Here is a 26,842-nt window from a genome sequence, read left to right on the forward strand (position 1 = left end):
ACGATGGAGACAACCTCCAAAGAGTAACATATGAGTGCTGGACAATGAGAAAATTCACTCTAGCATGCCAGAGCTACCAGCACGAGATCGGGTGTGTTTTGGAAACAGAAATAACTTCTCTTGCCACCAATGCAGGACGAGGGTAACAATGACCATTTTTTCATGCGTAGATCACATCAGGTCTCTGATTTACTGTCATATTTCAAAAAGCTGGAGCCAGTGCTTTAGGAAGGACAAGAAAAGGGTGAAATCCCTGCTCTGTGGCCTCTTTGGAATATAGAGAATTACTCCATCCTCAAACACTACAAGGGCTTTTCATAGGACAATGGCAAGACTGATCTACATGGTTTGGACCTGAGTTTTCATTTGCTGTTTTGTAAAGAATGGCATCCCCTGCATGTCACACTCAATGTGGTGGGATGCTGGTGGCCTCAGAACAAAGCCATGCTGAGTGGGATGCACAAGCAACCACTGTGTGCTTGGCCTCCATAGTGCTGTGCTCTATATCATAGGTCAGAAAACCTTTCTAAGGGCCATATCACCAATATTTCAGGATTTTGAGACTGTACTGTGTCTGTCACACATTCAACTCTTCTGTTTTAGAATGAAAGCAGCCAGAGACAACATGTAAATGAGGGAGTCTGGTTGTGTGGCAATAAAACTTTATTTACACAAATGGCAGCAGGTGGGTAGGATTTGACCTGCAAGCACTGGTTTATCAACCCTTGTTTGATGTAGATGAGTAAACGAAATCTATACCATTGATAGTCAGGAGGGGCAGACAAGTTTTGGGCCAATATGGCAGCATCTAAGGATTTTAAGGAGAAAAAGTTGTTCTCACCACATCATTTCACTTTCAGATGCATGACTCAATTTCATTTACATGTTTCGTGTGAGGTGCTCATTACTTGCTGTGGGGCATTGTACTTCCATATGCTGTTTTCACTCTTCTCTCTAGTTTCCAAGCTTTAAAAATATACCAAATGCCATTTTCATACGACAGTGGCTCTCCTTTGCGTTCAGGCGGTCTCGGGGTGGTCCTAAATGATGTCAAGGCTGGGCTATGAACATAACATGATTATTTTTTTTAAATTTTTTTTTCAACGTTTATTTATTTTTGGGACAGAGAGAGACAGAGCATGAACGCTCTCTGCATGGGGCAGAGAGAGAGGGAGACACAGAATCGGAAACAGGCTCCAGACTCTGAGCCATCAGCCCAGAGCCTGACGCGGGGCTCGAACTCACGGACCGCGAGATCGTGACCTGGCTGAAGTCGGACACTTAACCGACTGCGCCACCCAGGCGCCCCAACATAACATGATTATTAAAAAAGTATATCACTTTTCTTCCCAAGGCTCAGTGGGTAATACATATGTAAAGGATTCAGGTACCATGGTAGTCATGCCATCTAAAAGGGGCCTTCAAACTGCATTTCTACTTCATTTACCTAATTTGCCCAAAGTCTGCTATCTACAGGCATAGGGGCTCTGTTAAGAACAGAAGCTGTGTAGCAGAGCAGGGAGAGTGGTATGCCTGTCTCCACACAGAAGCCCTCTGGATGCCACTGAAGGTGACTGGCTGAGCACATTGTCCTTCAATACTGTTTCAGAAATACAACTCCATAAATGTCATAGCTTACACATCAGGGGCTCAGCCTGAAATATTATGTCCACTGAAAACCTTAGAGAGTTCCTTCAGCAAGTCTGGATAAACCAACCTCTGAGGACCTAATATTTTCCTCTCCTAAATGACCAGTGTGGCAACAACACATATAAAGCAGCTAGAAACATCCTGAAGGGCTATGAATAGCAAGCAGGTACTTCTGGAGTGCCACTCGAGTGCTTCCACTCTCCTTTCACTCACACTCAAAGTGGTTTCTGAGAAGCAGTGTGAGCCAGACCAGAGGGAGCCCTTCCTTTCATCCTTTCACTGCTGGCTGCCTGCTCAGCAGGCCATGGGCACAGCCACCTCTCACCGCAGCATGACTGGGGACCCTGACATTGAGTCCTTCCCTGTCAGAACGCAAGCCAGCCATAGATAGGGTGCCAAAATCACTGCTTCTCAGAAAAAATGGAAATTAAAAAGGGAAAAGTTCAAAAACTCCCTCAGCCTTTTGTTGTAGAAATAATACAAAATTGTTCCTCTGGGCAGTTCTAGGTGAGGCTCTTAACAGAGTCATTGCTGCCATTAACCCCTGATGTGCTGTTGAGGACTTAGGGAGCCATGATGTTCCAGAAGTCAGGGGGCCTTCTCCCATTGTTCCGTCTTGCTCACCCCATCTCAATTCCAGAGGCTGCCAGCGGCCTGGAACCACTCACAGAAAGGCAAAGCTCCAGGACAGAGATGCACACTTCGAGGAAGTCTGGCCTGCAGCCACAGGGTGGGCCCAGGTGGAAGTGGAGAGGCCAGAGGTCAGATGTCACACCCTCCTCAGTGCTTGCAGCTCTCCCCATCATGCACCACCCCACACACATGCACACACATCCCAGGTACAGACACTACATGCACACACACGCACACCACACCCACATACATCAGGGGCACACATACCACATGCACACATACACACTCTCTCCAGCAGGGCAGAGGCTCAGGTGCTGTGATGATCCCTCTCCTGGTCTTCCCACTATGGGCTGTGAGCATTTGAAGGTGGGACTCTGTTCCCACACATTGGCCCACCCAGAACACAATCTAGTGTCAATAAACATCTGATGAATGAATGAATGGACCAAGGAGGCTGGACAAAAATAAATTTATACTATCCATAGCAAGTACAGCTTACCTCTTGCTCAGGCCAAGCCAGAGTGCTTGTACTCAGCCTTTCAAATATGTATTCAAAGTCCTATGTGCCCTTCACTGTCCCAAGATGGGGATAGGCAGTTAGTAAATGCAGGATGGCTACCCTCAGGGAGCCTGCACTCCAGCCAGGAGACCATGAGACAGACAACTGTCTGTAGTATATACACACTACCTTGTCAGGAGGAGAAAATGGGGGTGTGGAGTAGTAGTTGAGGGCACTCCATCAGCAGGGGCCACTCTGAGGGATGTGAAGACAGGTCGGGAGGGCATTCAGGCCATGGGGAGAGCTACAGAGGCCCTGGGGGAGCCAGCAGGATCAGATGAAGGGACAGGGGCTGGGAGGTCAGCATGGCTGGGAGTGGAGTGAGCCAGAGGCAGACTGGAACTAAGTCTGGGAAGGAGGTGGGCACTGGGTCAGGTAGGATCTTGCAGGCAGTATAGACTCTGATGTTGGTTCTGAAGAGACTGGAAGCCAAGGGGGTTTCTGAGCAGAGGTGGGGTACATACACTCCAGCCACTGAGGGTACAAAAGTTGGGGGTGCCCACAGTGAGCCAGATAGGGCATACTGGTTGGGAGGCTAGTCCTGAGGGAAGAGCTCACATTTTGCACGGGTCTGAAGATATCTCCTGACAAAGCTTCAGACACACCCCATGTTCCACCTCAAATATATAAGATTCCCTGTCAGTTTCTCTGACCCCTGCCTGGATGTCCAAACAAGGGCTTGGGCAAGGACATCCCTCAGCAGCCCCCAGGCTGCCACTGCCCTCCTAGCCACCTCCTCCATATGCGGGTTTGGTCCCCTTAGTAAAGGGGCCTCCTCCACCCAGGTAGAGCTGACATTCAGAGGTGACTATAGGGCTACTGCTCAACCGGAAGGAGGGAGCCAGGAGCCATGAAGGTGACGGACATTGTTTGGTAACTTCTGAGGAAGGCTGCATGGAGGCTCATCCCATTTAGCTTCCTGAGTCTTTCTAGCCCTGAAAGCTTTTCAGATTGCCCCTCAGGAGAAAGCAGATATGCCAAGGCCCAGGTGCCCAGCAATGGGGACAGCAGTCTTGACCCAGGGCCGAGATTTCACACCCCCTTGAGATTGAGCCACCAAAATATAAGTGTCTAACCCACTAGACAAATTCTCAGCTTTCCAAGTAGTGTGTGTCTTAGGGTGTTTTTTTTTCCTGTGCGCATTCTGGGCTAACATAGAAAGTGATAAGTATCTGACCAAACTTCACCTTTTCCTGAAATGGGAGTAAGCAGAGCACAGAAAGCAAATATTTATCGAATGCCTATTTTGAGCTCAGTTCTCTAATGCCTTTGCTCATTGAATCCTATTATCAACTCCACTGTACAGTTAAAAAAGGAGACTCACAGACTAAGCAAATGTCCCAAAGCTACCATGTAATAATAAAAAAAGTGTTATGATTTGTATCCTTGTTTACCTGACTTTACTGCCCTAACTTTCTACACTTAATTTTTATCTAAGCCTATCTCCTGTATCGGAAGAACACAGTTTAGGATTAATGCTGGGTTCATTCTCATAAAAGATAAGTCCCACACTTTTGGGAAGTGATGATTAAATATTCAGCAGAATAAGATGATACGGAAGGGTCTTGTGGTGACCTCAACAGTGTGGCAGTGTTTTACACAACTCTTTGCCAACTCAGAGCATCCCTGAGGCCCTGGAGGAGGGTGTGAGGTGAGGCTTGGAAGGGAACTGTTCCCTTGTCCACTGTTCTGTGGCCTCATGTGGAGGGCCACTATGGGGTTTGGTCCAACACAGAGAACCTCAAGTTCCCGCTGTAAGCCGGGTGCAAAAGTGACTCTGGGGTCAGCCAGGCACCACCTGAGAAAATCTCACGGCCTCTCAGGATTCCTGAGCATTACAGAGTGAATTCACCAAAGGGCAGCCCCAGGCCCTTTACATCCAGCACAGCTCCCTGGTAGGGTGAGGAAAATGTTCTCATGTAAACTGGAATTTACATAGCATAGTCAGGGCTCCATGCATATTTGCTGAATTTTGCAGTTGACTGAAAATAAGGTAATATGGAGTAAGCTTCCATAAAAAGAAAGGAGCTCAAGGTCCCCTCTTGTCTGCTGCCCTAAGCTTAGCTCTTTACTTAGATCACTTAGCCCTCAACAGCCCCCTGTAGGTATCTGTGTCCTGGCCCTGAAGATGAAGTGGCCCAGCAAGGTTGAGTGTTTTCCTCAGGTCACACGTGGGATCCCTAATTGCACCAAGGGTGCACCAGGTGTGAGATCCCTGCACCCAGCTTGCCTCCCCAGAAAACCCATTCCCTCTCTGTGCACGTGGAGGGCAGCATGCATTAAAGCCTCACATGAGAGCCTGGAAGAGAGCAGCCAGCAGAGCTTCGCTGGGCACAGTGCACTTCTTTCCTTTAGTCTCTATTTGCACGTGCCCAGCTTTTTGGAGTGAGACTACTAAGAAGTTATCAAATATGCTTTTTACAGCTGATTTACAAAAGGTAATTATTCATTTTCTTCTTAAATGAAACAAGGACTTTGGTTTTAGAATGACTTTAATTAATGCAATTTTAACAGGACTGTTCAAAAGCCAACGCCGAGGGTGAAAATCTTTTGATCCAGCTGCTTCCTGCCTTTTAAAACCCAACCAATCCCATCACAATGATGCTTTTGAAAGGTAAGCTAGCACCATCCATGGATTTTAGAGACCCCACTTTCTTTGCTGACTGCAGAGGGGAACACACGCAAACAACAAAGCATTCCACACAGGTAAAACCAAACTGGTCTGAAGCAGCGACGCCAAGCCCACAGGACGCCAAGCCCTGAGTTACTTAAGGTGTGATATGAACGGAGGCTGTCAGAAATGGAACCAGCATCCTGGGCATGGGAAAATATGAGCTGGTCAGATGCACATGGAAGGAAAATGTCAGGCAAGCAGTGTGGGTAAGAGGAAATATGAACTGAGTAGAAGAAGTCATGATTCATCACCCATGTCCTTCGGAGGCTTTGTCTGAAGACGTTTAGAGGTGAGAGCTGCAAATAGAACAGGTACTTGGTAGGCGTGGTTGTGCCCTAATCCAAGTAGGAGGGCAAAAGTGGGGGCTCCTGAAAAGGTTATGTGAACATAGTAGGGGGTGGATGTCACAGAACAATTTTTGTTGGGAGTCACGCCTGGGTATCTTTAACTGTCCACCTTAATCCACAGGATTCAAGGGATAAAAGCCCATGAAAAACACCCTGAGTGCTTCGTACTTGGCTTCCTGTGGGACCAGCATCACATTATGTAGCCAGAGACCCCCAGACCCTCTTGTTCCTAGCACCTTTGCTCCTCAATCTCAACTCAAATATCATCTCCCCAGAAGCCCTCACAGCAGCTACCTCAACAGTGATGCCTGCTCACACCCCAGACACAATCATCATAACTAAGAACAGTGCCAACCACAGAATGAGTCTAAGGAGGCCTGAGTTCTAATTTTCCCCATGAGGACTACACTTTACTATTTCTTTTGAAATACCAAACATTAAGCCCTATCATTGAATATTTTGGAGACTTCACTAAATACCTAGTCTGGCTCCTGGGTTACCAGCATTGCTCTCTGAGGCTGACTTTTGAACACTTACTTCTTGACTTGCTACTGCCTGTCTCTTCCACTACACTTGAGGCTCTAGAGGGCAGCGGGTCTGTCTGTGTCCCCTGGGTATAGCACAGTGCCCTGCAGAGTTGGAGGCTGACACATCTTGTTGATAGGTGGGCAAATGCCTATCCTCTTGTGCAGTGGGCTCTGGTATTCACCCTGGAGTCAAGTGTCCCAGGCAGAGGCTCATTGAACACAGCAAGTTATGATGGTGGTGTGAAGGTAGGCCTTTGCTCACATCAAAGGAGGCTGGGGGCTTTAGGGCTCTGCAGAGGTCAATGCAAATTGACCTCTCCTAGCTCAAATAGCCTCCTCTAATGTTATTCTGTAAGGATGGCTGTGTTTGTCCCTGGAGCAAGCTGAGCTCAGAGAAGCCTAGAGCTGTAACAGAGTCTGTCTCCTTAGCAAAGCCCAACCAGAACCTAAGAGGTTGAGGGAGGTCCCTACTCATGGTCACTAGTGAGAGTACAGAGCATCACAGGCCTCCAGGGCATTCTCCTACTTGGGCACGTTGTCCAGAGTCCACTGGGCAGAGAAGTGAGCAAAGCGGGGGCTCTGTCTGCTATTGCACTCCAGACAGCCTGCCACTCTAGGTCTCAGACTGAGATGGATGGAGAGGGAGAGAAGGAGGGAGAGGGGGAAAAAGGTCTGGATACAGCTTCCCAGGAAGCTGCATCAGCCAGATGACAATCAGAATTAACATTAGAACACCTTGATGAAAGAAAGGAAGAAAGAGTTGAATCCGTGAATGAAAAATAGATTATTCACTGTCAGTCTGAACAATGGAACAAGACATAAATAGCAGCCATGCACAGGACATGCCAATTTTGCTCAAAAATGGTGTGCACAGCACTCCAGCAGCCCTCCAGAGAGCTCAGTACCACAGCCAAATTCTGTACCAAGCAGATGGGGAGAAAGAAAATAACAATGGCCTCTCAGAAGTGGGAAGGACGTGGGCTTTAAAATCAAAGATTCATAGTTCTAGCTGCTATTTACAATTGGGTACACACTCACAAGGTTAGGGTGGAGGGAGGGAAGCAGGACAGATGGGAAACAGAACACAGAAAGTAGAAGGAGAGGCCCAGGCCACCATCCTCAGGTGAGTGACATTCAGCCTCATGGAGCTTTGGTTCCAACATCAGCAAGATTGGCTCCAACCACCTTGCAGTTGAGATACAGCATGAGCATGTTGGGAAAGCTGTAAAGAGCAACTGCTATTACTGACATTGGGTAGAAATAAGTGCTTCAGGAGTCCCTGCCTTGCCCAGCACAGAGAGGAGTATGTGTAAGAGTGAAAACAAGAAAGGAGGCATGCCCACAGATGAGAATGGAGCTTGTCAGTTGTGGTTGGGAAGGGAACATCAAGGTGTAGAGGGCCCCACCTCAGGTCTCTCTATGCTTTACAACATCAGAGGCCAGGGATGACTAACAACCAGGCCCCTCCGCATCTCACTGGGCTCTGCTAGGACAATCCTGCTGGTAAATGCTATTTAGTTTGTCACCAACCAGAGTCCCTCTCTCCAAGACAATCCTGGCCCTAAGCACACCTGCCCACCTGCCCTCTGGTGCTCCAGAGGATGCAACTGTGGCATGCTGGTTTCCGGGTCCTACCACCACGTTCCTGTGAGCCAAAAGGGATCTCTGCAGCAGCCTTCCTTGATAAGCCTCCTCTCCCAGGGCCTGCAAGTCCTGGAGAGACTTCATGCCTTTGTACCTGAGTTGTCACTGAGACACCATGACTCAGGTGACAGAGGGTCCTGTGTCTGTTACCCAGAGAGCCCCCGTCAGCTCTCAGATGGAGCTACCTATCAGGCTGCGTGCATCTCTTTCCACTGAACAAAAACTCAGGAAGTAGGAACAACTGTTCTCCCCACTTACAGAGGCACAGCAGAGAGAGTGTGTCTCGGGAAGGAGCCAGAATTCAAATCAGCAGAAAGGTGGGAATTGAGAAGGGTGGGTGGCAGTGTTCACAGAGACCTCCCTTACCTTGGTGAAGGTCAAACAGTCCTTGTCCTGGTCTCTGTCCTTCATCTCGAAATCATAAAGTGCTTTGCCCTGGGGCGGGGTCTGTGGCAAGGGCCGGATGCACTGGATGTAGCTGGCGGGCAGGAAGCCATGAGCCCCGTGCAGCTCCCCATGGTACCAGTGCTCATCCACCCTGCGCCGCAGGATGATGATGTCGCCCTTGCTGAACTTGAGGTCGCCGGGTTCTTTCCCCTCATAACTGTAGAGAGCTTTCCCATAGGGAAGCTGGGAAAGAGTCTGAAAGTAAAACATAGCATCTGGTTACTCAACGTGGCCTTCCTGCTGCCAGGTTAGATCTGCCTAGGTTAGGGGCTCCCATGCAGTGTGGGCACATATAGAATGCTCTAGAGTGGGAAGTACTTCAAAGGAACAGATGCCCTGTATGGGAATACTCAAGCCCATGGTCCTGCCAAGACAAGATGGTCCCTGTAATGGCAGTCCCCCCTCAAATAGTACACATGAGAGGGGGGCCTTCCACAGGAACTAACTCACTCTGCCAAAAAGAACTCTGAAGGAAGAGCTAAACTGTCATCAATTACAGGTGAGGGAACTGAGGCACAGAGAGAGAGAAGGTAACTGGCTCAAAACCTCACCTCCATAAGGGTTGCAGAATTCCCACTCAGGTGGCTGGCTCTGGAATATTCTCATCTACTACTCATTGAACTGTCCTCCACTGAGTGCTATTTCTAGCTGCCAGACTTCCAACAATTATTGTCCAATAAAATTTTCCAAACTGCACCTCTGAACCTTCACAACTCAGAATATGTGTCAAGGGGGTTCCTGGGTCAAGGGGACGGACCCACACTGACTGTGGGACTTTCCCACTCACAGCCTTACAACCAATGGCATACACCTGTGACGTCAAGCCCAGAGGGACAGTCTGGCCATGGAAGGTGGAGGCCAACCCTGGGACATTGGTCCCTAATGCACTAGAAGTTCTAACAAGTGGTCCCTGGCTGTCACAAACATCCCTGCCCCTGCCCTATACACACACCAATGACAAATAGCTTTTTGATGCATATGGCAGTCTGGTCCAGAAGTACAATTTCAAGACCATAAAACAGTATCTTCTTAATGTCAAGGGATGTTCTTGTCATCCTGTCAAAGATGAACCAACCATTTCAAAAGTGATCTGCCATCTTTGGCCTTAAATGGTGAGTTACAGGCTCTGAAGCCAAAATGAATTTGTGGCAATCTTCTGCTCCTCTGAAATAAGGAGTCAGTCAAACTACCCTGAAACTTGAACTCGATGTCACCATCCACTTCCTGGGGTCTTCCAACTTAACCGGACCTGTCTCATAAAGACCAGTGACTGCCCTTCTGTGTGGGCAGGCAACACCCATCAACTGAGTAAGCTCTTCCAGAAGCCAAGTCTCTGCCAGAGGAAAACCAAAGGAAAACCCACCACTGTCCCTGTGTCAATACCCAACAATTTCCCTGACAGAAGCCGCATTTTCTTACCAGGGCTGTCTATGCCAAGGATTTCTTTAGTATTCGAATCAATCAATAGAACCACAAAAGCCTGAAGCAGTAGTACATCGAAAAGCTCTTTGTAGGGGACTTAATAGCATGTTGGCAACTCAATCACTCTGCATTTATGTTTCAGCGATGTCAAATGACAGCAGTTAAGAGAGAACCTGCTGGCAAATTGACAAACAGCCACCACTAACCAATTAAACAGTAACACCAGAGGATTTTTCGTTGCAGAACTCAATGAGGGGAAAAAAAATCAGTTTGCTTCCAATAATACCCATCCTGGCTAGCTTTGTACTCTAAGCACAATAGCCCATAACAGGCCCCGATTTCACAGGGCTGAAGCAAAGGGGTGATTTGCAGCACAAGTACTGTGATGAGACAAGAATGGAAAGGGCTACTGGCTGTGAATCACCAGAAGAACCTCACTGCCACACAAAGGCCAGTCATCCCCTGGCCCAGGGGTCATCAACTGGGGACAGTTTTGTCCCCCCGGGGAACATGTGGCAATGTGTAAAGACATTTTTGGTTGTCACAACTGGGAGGTGGGGTGCTATTGGCATCTAATGTGTAGAGGCCAGAGAGGAGGCTAAACGTCCTACAAGCACAGGGCAGCCCCGACAGCAAATAATTACCCCTCCCAGAATCCCTGCCGCAACCCGTGAGGTTAAATTTACAAAAAGACAGAGTAGCTTTCTTGTTCTATTTAAACTTAGTCCATCACAACTTTAAAAGTTAAATATTACATTGATTTCCATGACAGGAGTCTGTTCACTATTGAGCACATGGAGAAGCTGAGATACCCACTGAGAGGTAAGAGGTGTTAAAGGGGCAGTAAGGAGAGAACCCACAGTCACACTTGAAAATGGGCCTCAGTTCAGTGCAGAAAAGAAACCACTTTGCCGCAGACTCTGTTTCCTTTCACCACCACCCCCCGCCTCCCCTCCCCGCCGACTAAGAGGGCAGTGCTCAAAAGCAGTATTTGGAGAGCCACACACACTGAGGTTGCTGGTCATTTTTGCTACTCTTGATAATGAAGAAGAGCAAGAACGGCCAGATTCACACTTTTGTTTCTATGGGCTGTACCTCCATCTGTGCACCGCCACGCTGTTTGAACATGCGCAGCTCTCCGTCCTCCCCATACACAGGGGACGCCAGCATCCACACTCTGGCCTGCTTACGACCAGCTCTACCACTCAGTTGAAACAAACACTGCTCATGCATGCTGTGCAATCCTGGCCCCGACCTGCCTGGGGTGCACGGAAGGGCCTGGGAGTAGTGACAAGAACCTGAGGCTGTTCTCACCTAAGTGGCCTGGCTCCAGGCCTGGTGTTTGTGAGTAGTGTGTCTTTTTGGCTGTGTAAGGAATGTACCGCTGATGTCCAGGGGCCCTGGTCTCTCAAGGACTCTCTAAAATCAGCATGGCCCCATCCATCTGGGCACTGTGACCCCAGACCTCCTGGTCAGCCCAATGCCTTTCAGGCCCCTACCTGCCTCTCTCTGTGCTTTCAACTTCTCTTCCAAGTTCCAAGGGAACTTAGTTCCAATCTAATTGCTTACTTGACTTCTCAAAATGGACATCCCATGGCTGTCCCTGGAGCCTACACTCCCTGCATTCCTCACTCTGGTCAGGGACTGCTGGTCCACTGCCAGTCTTGTACCCTGTCTCCCCCCCCACCCCCCCCCGTGTGCCCATCTTCTCCCTTTAGGGAGAAGGACTTTAGCACTAGTCCTCAAGTTCTGCTGACCCCACTGGAAGGCTCTCAGGGAGGCACCAGGCATGCCTCTACCCCCATGGCTGGGTCCTTCCTCTCTCTCACCTACACCACTGCAAACCTCCAGGAGCAAGTCCCTGGACCCAGGCAGCCTACTGTGAGGCTAGATGCCCAAACAGAGCTGATCCTGTCACCCTGGGGCTCATGAGCTTTCAGGGACTACCTACTACCCTGAGGAAGGGGCACCAAGCTCCTCAGCATGGCATTCAGGATGCCCCGACACTGGCCTCAACACAGCTTCCAGCCACAGCCCCCGATGCTCTTCCCCACTCCCTGTGCCAGCCATGGGGCCAGCATCCTTGCACACAAACAGCACATGCTTCTGGAACCTCTGGAGCTTCTCTCTCCTTGGCTCCAGGCTCTCCCTCCCAAACCCAGAGGCAGCAGGCTGTGCTCTCCAATGTCTGGGAGCCTCTACTCCATCACACCCCCAGCCCCTATTAAACCGAGGCCTCAGGATAGGAAAGTTCCTGGCACATGGCAGGTATCCCATGCATGTCTGTTCATTTAACTAGGCTCAGTTTATTCCTGAGATAGGGACTGGATGAGGACCAGAAGTGGGGAAAGTCAGAAATGACAGACAGATCTGACATGGCACCACTTGTAAACCAGCATGCCTCACAGAGATCCAGGATAAGGGTGCCAATCCCAGCTCTGCACGGAGGAGCAAAAGAACAGTTGTTCTAGTGGGTGAATCAGGGAAACAGAGGGGCCAGAGGCATCTGAAGCCACAGAAGCAGGGCAGGAGTGGTCTACACACATCCTCACCATGGCTGCAGTGGAGGCCAAGTCAGGGCCAACCACCTGATGACCTGAGGTCAGATCATGGGGCTCAGAGCACACAGCACAGCCTGGCTGGCTCAGCCATGCTCCGGTGTGCGCCCATGGGTGGGCAAGGAGAGGGCGAGGGGAAAGAGAAAGCCATAGAGAAGGGAAGTGGGAGAGAGAGCCCATCTAAGAATCCCCTCCCCAGGCTGCCAAAGACCAGCACCTAAGGGAGCAAAACTGAGACACAGGACACATTTCTGAGGGCAACAATAAAAGTCAGGGATGGTACCAAGAGGAGGTTTATTCAGGGGGACAGAGCAGTGGGAACCTGCTGGTTCTCACTGTTAGGACTCTCAGACCTCCAAGGCACCTTTCATCTTCAAAGCTCTTTATAAGATTAACTAATTAGTCCATGACAGGGCCTGGAGGCAGCACCCTCGAGGACTCTCCCAGGCCAAGGAAATTGAGTGGGTTTCTGTGTGGCCATTTCCTCTCTGCTCCTTATAACCTTTCAACTGTGTGCTTCCCTTTGGAGGAATCCTATTCAAACGTTGTCACTGAGCCAGCATTCTATGGGCTCAAGACATTAAGGAAAAGAAATAAAAGGAAAATGGAAATGCATCTGGGATGCCTACAGGATAATTAACACCAGCAACCCCTGCAAGGCATTAATAATAATTAAAACTTATAATGTCAATTTCATGGCTCATTACTCAGATGTAGCACACAAATCTTACTGTGGGCTTAATGCTCTACCCTGTGGAGACATGGGTGCTCACACATGCACAGCAGCACCATCTCCATCTTTTATGGAAATCACCGCAGCAGCAGGCTTTGACAAATGTGCCTCCATTACACCACGTTGCTGACTAGGCTCTAAGTCACGCTGGCTTCCCTAGGAGTGGGGCCTGGAGCATAGGGGGAGGGCAGTGTGGCAGGGAGGGCCAGGTCTTTCTCTCCCAGATTCCCCAGCAAGCTGGGGTGAAGAATGTGGACAAACAACTCATCTGTGTTTTTTAGACTCTAAGGACTAAACCATTCTCTCTTATTCAGAGCTTCCCAGGCAACACTTGTGGTTGGCACAGGTTCTAATTACATGTTACCAGTGGAGGGCCCCCTGGACTATCAGACCCATGAGGACAGATACTGTGCCTGTTTTTGTTCAGATGCTGCATCCCTGACCTCTGGCCTGATATACATCACATGCTCAAAAGACCTACTGAACGAATGAACATATGGACCAATCAAACCAACTCCCCAGGATTGGGCCTGGGCTAAGCCCCTGGCTGGAAGAGCTTCCCCTGCACATTATTTTTCCCAGGATATGAGGTTCAGGGTCCACATAGTCAAAAATCCTATTGCTAGGAGTGGCTGGGCCCAGATAAATGGGGAAAATCCCAATGACTACTCTAAGAGGAGAGCATTACAACTGGAGGAACCAGGCCAAGCAAAGGCATAGAGTTGGACACAGACACAGTTGTTGGACACAGACACAGAGCTGGAGTTGGGCACAGTTGGACACAGACATGGGCCTGGCTCACACAGACATGGCAAAGTTGACAGTCATTGGGGAAATACATCCTGGCATGTTGTAGGGTTGGTGAGTGGGCCATAGGGGAGGCTGCCTGACCATAAATGTGACAAGCCTCGCAGGGCCTACAAAGGTGGCAAAGAAAGCTAATTACACCCCAATATCCACTTGCTCCTTCTTCTGGACAGTGAAAATACTCCAAGTTTCAACTGGGGTCAAGGTCACCCAGCTAAAAACTTCATTTCCCAGCCTCGCATGTATATAGCCATGGCCATGTGTCATAACAGTCATCAGAATGCATGTGAAAGTAACTTGTGCAATTCTGGACCCCATTTCATAATGACATTTGAGAAGAAATCCTAATTCCTGTTTCTCCCTTCCACAGCCTGAATGGCAGAGGGGTGGAGATAAGCCAGCTTTTTCCACTCCAAGGTCCCACTCAGAGCAAAAGGAGGAACCTGCTCCTTGAATGACCATGTAAAACAGATCTCTGTACTGTGACGTGAGGAAAAGGAACTGTACCTTATTTAAGCCACCATATTGGGGGAGCTCGGCCTGTATCCTGACTAATTCAGAGGATCAGAGGTGTGACTTACGATTTCAACAGCTTGTAAGCAGTTCTCAAGGCAAAGTGTTTATTCTGTACCACTGTAGAAGTTACCATTCATGTATTTCCTATTAGAACATAGACACTCTCAGGTTTGGAATTACTTGAAAAGCCATGATTTCCTTGGCCTTATCAGGTATTAAATCCTGAAACAGAATGTCCCCACCTTCTAGTTCACAAATTAAATTTGTGATAGAGATGTCACTACATCACACGTCAACCAGGACATTCCGGGTTTTATTTTAAAGCAATTCAAGCTCCTTTTTCCATTTTTATCATCACAAGCTTGGCATTGCGTCCTGTACTTTTGTTCCTTTCACTCTGCTATTCTGATGATTTTTTTCTTTCTGGTATTTGCATACTCGTGCTTCCAAGAATTTATGGAACACTGCAACGTGCTAGACCCTGCAGCAGGTTACGGACAAGTACGACACATCCCTTTATTCAGAGGGTCACCAAACAGGGCAACCAAAGAGAAATGCACAGTTTGTTCCCAGGCACAGGTGGGGTGAGGACACCCCTCAGCAGTTACCATGTGATGCAGACATAAACTCTCCACTGCCAAGAACTGCCTTGAGCCGCTTCATGTTCAGCACACGTTTCATGTTTCAGCAAGATTAGTGAGGATTAAAAAGAAATTGTATCTCTCTCTCTCTCTCTCTCTCTCTTTGTTTTTTTCTTTTACTTTTCCAAGAATTTGTCAAAGGCCCCTTCTCAAGTTTGTGTGCTGTTCTATATGCATTTTGGCAGTAAATTCGCTAATGTTAGTGGTAATTTGCTAGAAGGTGGTAGGGCTTAACTTCTCATTCTGAGCTATTAGGAGAAGTGAAATTTAAGGAAGGCCACATTCTGCCTGAGTGACACCTGGTGACTTTGGGTGGATGGAATCATTTGTATGCAGAAGGTGTGAAGCCCCTGGGGTTCCTCCAGATGAATGGTGCTACATAAAGCAATGCTGTGCTTATGCCATTAAAGGGATGTGGCTCTTTGAACCTCTTCTCAAATTAGCTGATATAACTTTGTAATAAACCACCATGGCATAAGAAATAAAACTTTTCCATAACAGCCCACTCCTCTTCAAAGAAGTTACGCTTAAAAAACTTCCGTCACCCTTCTGAGGGTCTGAAGCCACTTCTAAGCTACTTGCATATGTTACTCTGGAAAAAACGAGAGACACCAGGATCAAATAAAGTGCAGTAGAGAGAAGGTAGGATCCAGATTAAGGTCTTCCGAAAGCAGACTAAGAAACCAGTCACATAAAACGTTCCTCCTAACAATGACATAGCTCAGTTAGGTTTTTTTGTTTGTTTTTTTCTATTTGGGGAGATTTATAGCCAACATTAATGAAAATACTGAGAGTGAAGATAATTCTGGGAAAGCTGCATGTACACATGTGTGTGCACACACACCGACATGCTCACAGGCAGGGCCTTGGCTCAGCATTCACACTGAGGAAGGTCTCAGACAGTTAGCTTGCTCCCAAGTGATAGAGAGTCCCATGTGTGATGATCAGATCTCCTAGCATTCTCCTCCCTGTCCTCAGGGAATACACAGCACCGGCAGCTCATTTTTTTACTACTCACATGAAGAGGAATAAAGAGTACCCCCAGCATCACCAAAACATGAGTGCCTCTGCTGGCCCCCAGGACAAGATCACCACTGGTGCCCACTGGGCCAGCTCACGTGGGTGCCAGGGAGCTTCCTACCATCTGTCAGCACAGGCTAGGGGAGTCGAGCATGCGTGCCTGCGTGTGTGCCCTTTCTCCCTTCAAGACCCATGCATTCTTTGAAGTCTGAGCAGCTTCTGACCATGCATACCTCCATTTCTGAACACCAGGTTTTTCAAAGTTGGCTGGTTTTACAGAGTTTCCATAGGAATGCCACAATGTGCTGTTGCATTCTAGTCGAACAACGGCTTCACAAAGTTCTGTTTCATCAGCAATCTCTCTATTTCTGTTTTGCAAAGATAAAGACACCCTCCATGAAGCTCCTCAGGAATGCTTGTGCTGTCCAACTCCAGATTATCTACATTGTGGCAGGGGTGAGGGAGCATTGCTCTTTAACATATGCTTCAGCCCCCCTAACTGTGCCCCTCAGAGGGCCTTGGACACACAGTGACTGAGCTATCCCCACATGGGGCCCTGGACTACCTCCTCACTCTGGAGAGGAGGAAAGAAAGGAGCAGTGGGACATGAAGGTTGGGAATGAAAACCAGAAGGTTCTATGAAAGGGAGAGCAAAGAGACCTGAAGACCAAGGTCCCTGGCCAGAATTCCATGGGTTCTCTGGTCCAGTGCTGTGTGTGCCATCAGGCAGAGCAGACAGCCACACAAGAAGACTCCCAGCAGCTGCAAAGGAGGCCACCACCAAGAGATATGGCCGGGAAGGGGACAAGGAATGGCCTCCTTTCACTAAAATCAAAATGCACATGCCCAGAGTCTCTTTGAGTGCAGAAACAGCCTGCCCTCCCACTTGGCTGGGAGAGGCAAAATGTAACTGTGTAAATGGCCTGGCCAGCCAGCTGAAGGGCAGGGAGCAAGGCCCCCTGTGGGAGGAGCCAGGCTTACTGTGCCCCCTTGGTTTCCAAATTGCTCTGGCCCAGTGCCCAGCATGATCCCTCAGACAACAGTGTACGCCCCAGTCCCCATGGCACCTCCAAAGCTGCCATGCCAGTCTGCTCTCCTTTATTTCCATAACACATTTCCACTCAAGAGCTTGCAAAGGTTCAAAGGCTAACAAAATGAGGTTCTCAACCCCTGTGAGAAGCCTGTTGTACACACATGTACCTACGTTCCGTCCGACATCTCCCAACTCTCCGTGGACCTCCTCCCCTGCCTGCTCACCGCCCCCTGCCACCCGCGAGCCAGGCCCTCTCTTCACCATCTGCCTCTGCGACCTCATGGTGCTCTAGAGGTCCTGCCGCTCTGGGAGCTGTGACAGCCCATTTGTCTGTGCTTCATTCTATGACCTACCCAAAGTGTGAAGAATGCCCTGTAACATCTGGTTCATAAAGGAAATCAAAAGTAATTCTGTTCTGACAATCATGAAAACATGAGATAATTAGATTGCCTGGAGAAGTTTTAACCCTAGGCTTGGCAGTCTTATATCTAGGCTAGGCAGTCTTGTATCTAGTAAGTATTGTAGGTATTTGTTTAGAGACTAGAACACCTAGTTCAGTCTCCTGAGACCCCCCTTCACACTATGTACAGAAAGAGGCATGTTTGGATAGCATGCATGTATGTATGCAAGCACATCCACAGGTACACACACTCAAACTGTTCCTCAAACATAAACCGCCCACTGCATACCTGGGTTTCTTGCTCTGAAGTCAGAGAGGAGAAAGGGAAGGTGAACATCTAATATTAGCATAGATTAGGAACTGGCACACCATGGCCCTGGGGCCAAATCTATCCTGCCTGCTGCCTTTGTAAATCAAGCTTTATGGGGATGTGCCCACACCCATCCATTTACAACAGCAGAGCTGAGTAGTTGTAACAGTCCCTATGGGTCACAAAGCCAAACGCATTTGCTATCTGGCCCTTTACAGAAAAAGCCTGCAGCCCCCCTGGAATGGAACTTCAAAGCTAGCAATGGCCCAAGGTCAGATGCTTGCATGGTTTCCACTAATTCCAGGGAAAAGGTGTGGGCAGCTGCAAGGCCCCTCTGTGTAGCAGGGAATGAGCTACATTTAAGAGTGGCATTGACATTTCCACAGTCAAAGCAGTGATTTGGGAGTTGGGGACAGCTCTGGCTTGGTGGTGGCCTTGTGCTGTGCCTTTTGACAAAGCGCCCCCATATGCAGGGCCTCATTTTCCCATACACCAGAGATAATCAAATCTGTCCTTCTAAACTTCCTAGTAATGTCAAGAGAATAAAATTGATGGCATGTAACGAGCTTTTGGTTTCTTAATGAAGAAGGTGCTATAAAAATGATTATCATAGACTGTTTGCTGAGGCAAACAAATGTTCCAGAATCCTGGATGCTGGTGCTAGAAAAGGCACCAATAACGACCCCTAAGTGTAGACTGGAAGTAGTACCAGATGGAGGTGGTGAGGACAACGCCCTGCCTGGCATCTGTGCACACAGTGGGTGAAAGTAAAACTGGCAAACGTCTAGGTGTCCTCCTCAGGTGTGACATCCTCTCTTTCCCTTCTCATGGGTCTCTGAACACTGCTCAGGGTCCCAGGAGTCCCTTCCACCTTGATTCCAAAGGGATGTTCTTCATCCTGACATCCACAGTTCCTGCTACCCCTTCATCATAAGGACTGGCCGCTTTCCCCTGAGCTTTTGGGATGTCGTGTGCTGCTTCCTGAACTCTCCCAGTGTGTCCAGCCAATTCCTCACAGCCACCCTACAGGTTGGTATTATATTGCTGACACTCTACAGATGGGAAACAGGCACAACGGAATTCAGTAATTTTCCCAAAGTCCCAGCTGTGCTAGGAAACAGCACACCAGGGTTGGAACCCTGACAGTCTGACTTCCAAAGCCAAGCATCAACCCACCACTTACGCCACCTTCTAAAAATAATGTGACCATTTATTTAGTGGCTACTCCATGCCAGACACTCCAGGTAACTTCATTATTGCTCACAGGAACCTTGTGAAGTAGGAATTGTTATTGCCATTTTATAACTGAGGAAAACTCAGAAAGGCAAGGATGTTCCTCAGTGTCATGGGACCCACTTCCAGCTCATAACCCCAGGCTGCCTCCTCATGCTCCTAAAGCAGGAGACCTCATGGGAGCCAATGATTATCTGGAAGGAAATGTGGAAGGAAAAGGAAAGGGGTGGACTGGTTATCCATGAGGCCAGAAGGGTTCATATCTTTACATTTCACCAATTTGGAGAAGAAGTACTCATTTTCCCATTTTCTGGCAAGACCACATCGATAATCCTCACTGATGTCAAAATGTTCCTAGAAGCGTTCTGGACAATGGTTACCTACAGGAGCACGTGGCTGAGTCTTGCAGCATGCCCTGGCATGAGGACTATGGTCTGTACCTTGAAAAGTGGTCTCTGTCCGGCAGCTTCCCAGACAGGGAATATAATCCCTCCCAGGGAATGAAGGGGTCACTGCCTGCAACCCTAGCCCCTCCACTCCAGCCACCGTTGGGGCCTGAATCCCGGGATGTCCTGGCCAGTGCTATGTCTGACATATTACACCAAGGTTCCTAAGAGAAAGACACTAACCAAAGTCACCTTTGTGGGTCAAAAGGGCTTCACACTGTGTACCAGGATCTCCAACTACCTCAGAAGGTCAGGAGGTCAGGAAGGAAAGCAAAGGCTTCAACATCTGTTGTTTTTCAGAAAGGAAAATAGGGGTAGATGGTTCCTTGCAGGTTCTTATTTCAACCAAAACTAACCATCACATCACCTTTAAATATTTTTTTACACATTATTGTTTTAATGCTACCCTCCTCCACAAAAAAAAAAAAAAAAAAAAAAAAGAAAAGAAAAGAAAAAGTAATACAAGCAAGTAAGGGAAAAATAGGCATTTGTAAATATCCGTGCAGAAAAATTAGTTTCCCTAAGAATCCAGCTTTATTTAAGGGCAAAGAGTTAGAGTCCTCAACCCTCGAGGGGTTTGAAGGTGTCTGTGCTGCAATGTACTTGACTGTCACACACTGGATGCCCTGTGCCTCAGTGTCCTCATCTGTAAAATGGGCATCATCAAGTACTTCTCTCCAAGGGACCTTGTGAGAATAAATAAGGTAACAGCTATCAGTCCCTCATACCAACACCCAGAACCTGGTTTGTACCACAGTTTCCATTTGTGTTAAATAACTTTCCAATGATAACACTATCAGAAAGGAGCATATCGCCTGTTCGTTCAGATGTCCACATCAAAACATCACATGCCACAGATTCAGGAACATTTTGTGAAAACAAAGACCTGAGCAAAACAAACTTGACCATGATACTACATTAGTCAGTTATAAAAAGAAAAGTTGTCCCATTGACAGAAGGATGAGTGCCATACTCCACGAGGCCCCACACATCCCCTTGGCAGCGTTTAAGGGCAGCACCTCAAGAACCATTCCTGCTTTCCTTCTCCCCATCCTTCACTACCACGTGAGTAGCACATTTTGCCATGTGGGAGGTGGGGGCCACGATGCCAGGCGGCATGGCCCCTGGCCACAGGGAAGTCACAGGGCAGATGGGGGCAGGGCCAGAAGGGAGACAAACACACCAAACTCCCTGTGGGCTCTGAGCCTGGGGTCCTAGGTAGGGCGGGTCTGGTCTTCTTGTGAGCAGAAGGGGGTCACAAGACCACTGGGGGTCCTCTCACTACAGATAGGCCCTGAGGTTCTTAGAAATCTTTACATGGTGCGGCCAACCTCAGAAAAAAAACATCCCATAGACCCTTTTGTAGATTTTCTCTGCCCTCTATAAATGCTTCAGGCACTTAGATATATGATAGAAAAGTATGTAGGGGCACCTGGGTGGCTCAGCCGGTTAAGCGTCCGACGTCGGCTCAGGTCATGATCTCACGGTCCGTGAGTTCGAGCCCCGCATCAGGCTCTGTGCTGACAGCTCAGAGCCTGGAGCCTGCTTCAGATTCTGTGTCTCCCTCTCTCTCTGACCCTCCCCCATTCATGCTCTGTCTCTCTCTGTCTCAAAAATAAATAAACATTAAAAAAAAAATTAAAAAAAAAAAGTATGTAAACTTCAAGCCCTGAATTAACATTTTGAACGTTAACATTTTGAAAAATAGGGTTTGTTATTAGGTTTTTAAAAATTAAGCATGAATCAAAGGATAGCTAATGGTTTGGGCTTAATTCACATATATATTGAATTTGCCTGCTTTATACTAATTCTGCAATTTGTGATCTACACAGGATAGAGGTCTGGGTGTGCGGGGCTCAGACCACAGTGTGTCCTGGGACAGGCAGACGCTGGGGCAGAATTCCTCACTGCAGCCACGTAGGCTGAGCCTTGATGAACGTGGCTGGAGCCAGAGGGGATCCCTTGGTTATTTCCATGTTGACTTACAGAAATAATTAACTACAGATATTTATTTACAAAATGCTGGGCTAACTTTGTAATGGAAATCACCACAAAATTAGATGTCAGAGTCACTTTTATAGACTTCAGGTGAACTTCATAAATCAATGATTAATGCAAATACTCTCACTAAGGAGAAGCAAACAAACGGTCTCCAGAGTCACTGCCATAGTGTGTGTTTAAGCGTGGCGGACCACTGCCAGGGCTGGCATCCTCCCTTCATGCAGGGGCTGGTTCACGCAACAGCAGCTTGCAAACTACAAGGGAGGTGCACAGCCAGCCCTTTGCATTTGTTAGCCGTGTACTTGAGGGAGAAATATACTGGCGGCAGCTTTGCTCTGAAATGTATGCTGGAGAATCACCCCGGTTACTACCTATTTTATCTATGAGAAACTCTTTCTTGAAGCCTTCATGCTTTAGTGTGATTTTGTAAACCCATTTTAAAGTGCAAACAGGGTCTCTAGTCATCCTCTCACCCCACCTAAAAAGACCATCTCTCCAGCATGGAACCTCTTCGCCCACATAAGGGAGGGTCTTTCTCCTGCTGGCCGGCTTCCTGGCCGAGTAGTGATTTTTGGCCTGCCTGAAATACTCAATATTTTACTAAAATATTAAAAAGCTTACTTGGCCTGCCTGAATTTTCAAAAATTAGGAGGAGGAACACCATCTATGCTAAACATTTTCTGATGGGTAGTGAACAAAACATAACAAGTCCCTGCCCTCATGGAGTTTATGTTCCAGCAAAGGGACAAGCAAGGAAATAGTAAGCAAAATTGAGAGATTAGAAAGTTAAGTGCTAAGGGGCAAACAAATCAGGGAAAGGGACAAGAAAATGCGGGAAGGGGGCAGGTCGAAATCTTAGAGGGGTGTCACTGAGAAGGTAACCCTGGGCAGCCCTAAGTTGGGGGCACGGGGCCTTGGAAGGGTGAGAGGGAGCCAGGGGAGGCCATGCAGCTCCAGGAGTTCCAGGGGGTCCCTGAATGAGATGGGTGCAGTCAGGAGCTTTGCATTTGCAAACTGAGGCACAGGAAGAGGATAAAGAGGGACACAGAAATTTCCTTCTTACAGGGAACATTTTAGGAAGAGATGAGCTGTTTGTTTGGGGCAGGTGAGAGGCTGCACCTAGCCCCTATAGCTCCAGCTTCAAGACAGTCAAGTCCAGCATTCTGGATCAGGCTGAGGGACAGAGTGACGCCAAAGGCTGGCAGAGATGGCATTCTCACTGCCATGAGGCTGTAGAACATCGTGATGAGTCTGCACTGAGAACACACAAGTTTTACTTCTGAAGCAAGTAGTGGTGTAATTATTATTATCCTGTGCAGAAACAAAACCGTAACTTGAATGATAAACAAGTATATGAGCCACCAGTGCTGTGATATAAACCATGTTCCCCAAGCCCCAAATCGGGAAACATGGCCTGGGAGGGCATAAAAAATAACTAAACACAGAACTTCCAAAGAAAATCCAGCCTAAAACACAGAAAAGAGAACAGGGACCAAGAGACTTCTCAATAAAAATGCTGGGCTTGCCAAACATGTAGTCAGTCTGCCTGCTTTCCAAGCACTCTGCCTCCAAAGTGCTACCTAGAAGCAGGTGGCATAGAACATTTTGACTGAGGCAGCAAAGAGAAATGAGTGGGAAAAAGTGGCCTTCTTGTTGCTTCGTCGTTTTGGTCCTGCTGGCTCTCTCACTGGAACTGTGGCTGCCTCACGGGCCCTTGCCATCAAGGAAGGGGTGGGGTGGGTGTTGCACACACATCCCCTACTCATTCTCTGCACAAGCTGCTACCCTTCCTCCAGACAATCAAGTCTTTACCCCTATTTTCCTGGAAAAGTCATCTAAGGGCAAAATCAGACAGGAAACTATCAGACCCACAGAGCAGCCTTCTTTAACATCAGGAGGCCTCAAGGGGCAGGGGCAGGGGGAACAGAGGTATCCGAACAACGAAGTGGTCTTTATTTTATTTTTTTTTTAATTTTTTTTTCAACGTTTATTTATTTTTGGGACAGAGAGAGACAGAGCATGAACGGGGGAGGGTCAGAGAGAGAGGGAGACACAGAATCGGAAACAGGCTCCAGACTCTGAGCCATCAGCCCAGAGCCCAACGCGGGGCTCGAACTCACGGACCGCGAGATCGTGACCTGGCTGAAGTCGGACGCTTAACCGACTGCGCCACCCAGGCGCCCCGAAGTGGTCTTTAAAAGTTCAGTGCACAAATGAAGAGTTGGCTGAGATTTAAATGAGTGGCTGGACTTTTTGAAAATCTTAGAAACATGCTCCTATCTTTAAAATTTAACAAATTTACCACCCTTCAGAAGTTATTCTAAGATGCTACAATTATTAATTCATTTATTCTACATAACATTAATAGTTGAATATTGTAACTGTCTCCATTTTATAGATGAGGAAACTGAGTCACAAAAAAATTAAGAAACTTGCTCAAGGTCACATAGCCAGGCTTTATCCTCTATGCCAAGAATCAGCAAACTTCTTCTATAAAAAGCCAGATAGTAAATATTTTAGGTTTGCAGGCCAGAGGGTCTCCTGACAAAGCTACTCCATTCTGCCATTGTAGCATGAAAGCGGCCCTAGATTCCATAGATTATACCTCAGTGAATGGGTGTGGTTATGTTCCAATAAAACTTTATTTACAAAAACAGGCAAAGGGTGTCTTTGGTCTTCAGGCTGGGATTTGCTGCTCAAAATACATTTTCTCACTGTGTCCAACAAAATGTGATCACTCTCAAATTGTCTTCAAGTCTGTGTTAATGGAGAATCAGGCTCAGTTTGTTTTATTTTGTGTTTTTTGAAAGCAAAATAACAACGGATTGACTTTCTTAAAATCTGATGCCCAAACTGATGTATCAAATTGGTCACTTACAGTTTCTTAGACATTTCAATGATACAAGACATGTCCAATGAGGAGAAGCCAGGGATTTTTAAAGGTAAAATTGATCACCCTAACTTGAATTTTCAACTGCAGGCAGGAGAATGCCTGAATTGGACAAACATAGGCAATGCTATCATTTTCCTCAGGGTTACAGGCCTGGCACTGGCTGCCAGCGAGACTAAGCTCTGAACAATGTTCAACTCAGGAAATGAGTTCAGGAGTTTAGAACTGTGGTATTCTAGAAAAAGCTCCAGGGCCAGTGCCCAAGCTCTGCAGCCATTCCCCAATTCCTGGAAGGGTCAAACCTACAGGAAATCAAAGTGGAGGGGACTTCGTCCAGGCCGTGTTTCTGGCACACTCACCCTCTAAAGGGCCCCAGGCCAGGGTGCAGCCTGACCCCACCTGCTGCTGGGATAAAGGACTCCAGGCTGCACTTGTTTCTGTAAGCTGTGGTGATATGTACTGCCAAGGCTTTGCTTTCACACTTTATTTCCATTTCATTGGAATAGCTCAAAAGAACCCATCAGTTCCTGATCATTTATTCTGCATAGCAAGAAATACTTCAATACATTTGTAAGGACACAATTAGCATACCGTGTAAATTCAAGAGCATGGTCCTGAGTCCTATCCACCTACACTAGTGCTGGAGCTGCTGCACACAGACCTGGGTCTGTAAGAACTGCTCAGCCCCCACCTCCTGTCTGGCAGATGCAAGTACATCCCGCCCACTGTGGGCAGCCCCAGCCTCCTCTGCACCACAAGGAGAGTTAAGCAGGGCATCCTGACAGAACTAAAGGCAGAATAGTGTGTCCTGGAGGAGCAGATGGAGGGGCCCTTGTGGCCCAGTGTGCAGCCAGGGCAAGAGAAGGCCCTGTCCCTCTGTCCCACCACATGGTCTTGGAAACAGGCAGCAGTGAGAGGCAGTGTCAGGGAACTTCATGCCTCTATGGCCTCACTGAGGCTGCAGCTGGCAGCACACGTCACAGCTGTCAGGGTTCTGCTGCAGGCTGAGGGAAGGGCCGATTCCAAGAAACCAGCCCTGGCTACAGTTCTCACCTTCATTACCTGCTGCGAAAATAGTACCAGGAGCACAGGTGCCCACAGGAAAGAGCTGGGGCAGCGGAAGGAAGACAGATGACAGGGCAGAGGCCAGCAGGGGCCAACTTGGCCAGACACTAGCAGCCTGAGGGAGAGCACAAGGCCACAGCTGCTTTCCTCTTAGAAGTGAACAGCCTCTCCTCCTGCAGCTTACAGTCAGCCTTGGCCAGTCTACATGCAAACAGACGTACCAAAGAGACTGGCAAAAATCATGCAGTCTTCTCATCATAGAGGAAGTGGAAAGTCAGAGTCCTGGGCTGCCACTGGGCTCCTGCCACTGGGCTCAGCTGGCACCCATGGCTAAGTGTGGATGGCATGCACAGAAAGACCTGCAAGCAGTCCCAGCCCTGTTCTCCAGGCAGGCCAGGTCCTTCAGGCCCAGGTGTCCGCAAGGCCCATGGGAGAGCCACGGCTCCTCCCACACAGTCCCAACCAAAGGCTCACGAACCATTATTAATACAATTCATTTGCCTACCCACTATTTCCTGGCCCCTAATATGTCCAGACACAGTTCTAGGAACTGCTAATATGTTAGAAACAAAACAGACAAAAATCATCTATGCCCTGAGGGAACATACATTTTAGACAGGGAAATAGGTGTATGTAAAATAAATTATTACCTATATGCAGCACATTGAAGTCGGTAGGTATTATGGAGGAAAAACATCCAGAAGAGAATGGGAAGTGTCAGTGGGGCTTGGAGTTTGCAATTTTATTTTATTTTTTTTTTCAGGAAATGGGATTAACTTTATTTTTTTTCAATATATGAAATTTATCGTCAAATTGGTTTCCATACAACACCCAGTGCTCATCCCAAAAGATGGAGTTTGCAATTTTAAATTCAGTCCAGGTTCTGGGGGAAGCGCCCCAGGAGAGGAGGACACAGGCAATGCCTGGGTGATGTTCCTGGCCTAGAAAAATTCCTCTGCTCACACTCAAATCAGTTTCTTCCTGACGCAAAAAGAGGAGAGAGAAGAGGGGCAGAGGGGAGGAGGCAGGGAAAAAGGCTGGGAAGCTGCTAACTGATGACAAATGAGCTCTTTTGATGGCTAATTCCTGAGTCTTGCTCTGGCACACAGCCCTGTGGGGCAGAGTGAAGATCTGTGCATAGCATCAGGGGATGTCAGCTTCATGAACCTAAACACTAGCACTCCTGATGCTCCAGGAAACAGAGATCCAGGCACAGAGCATGGAGAGAAGGAAGAAACTATCCTCTGGTCATCAGGATACAGAGCATCTTCTTGTGCTCAAGATAA

General features: G+C 48.0%; 1 protein-coding gene across 1 annotated transcript in view; it reads right to left on the reverse strand.

The window, feature by feature from the left end:
- SH3RF3 (SH3 domain containing ring finger 3) overlaps positions 1–26,842 on the reverse strand; it is a 372,140-nt gene that overhangs the window by 149,826 nt on the left and 195,472 nt on the right. The window contains exon 2 of the mRNA XM_045443725.1: positions 8,401–8,676. Within this exon, the coding sequence (XP_045299681.1) occupies positions 8,401–8,676 (276 nt within the window). The remainder of the gene's footprint in view (positions 1–8,400; positions 8,677–26,842) is intronic.

This window comes from Leopardus geoffroyi, chromosome A3 (assembly GCF_018350155.1).
Source record: "Leopardus geoffroyi isolate Oge1 chromosome A3, O.geoffroyi_Oge1_pat1.0, whole genome shotgun sequence".
Taxonomy (NCBI): Eukaryota; Metazoa; Chordata; class Mammalia; order Carnivora; family Felidae; genus Leopardus; species Leopardus geoffroyi.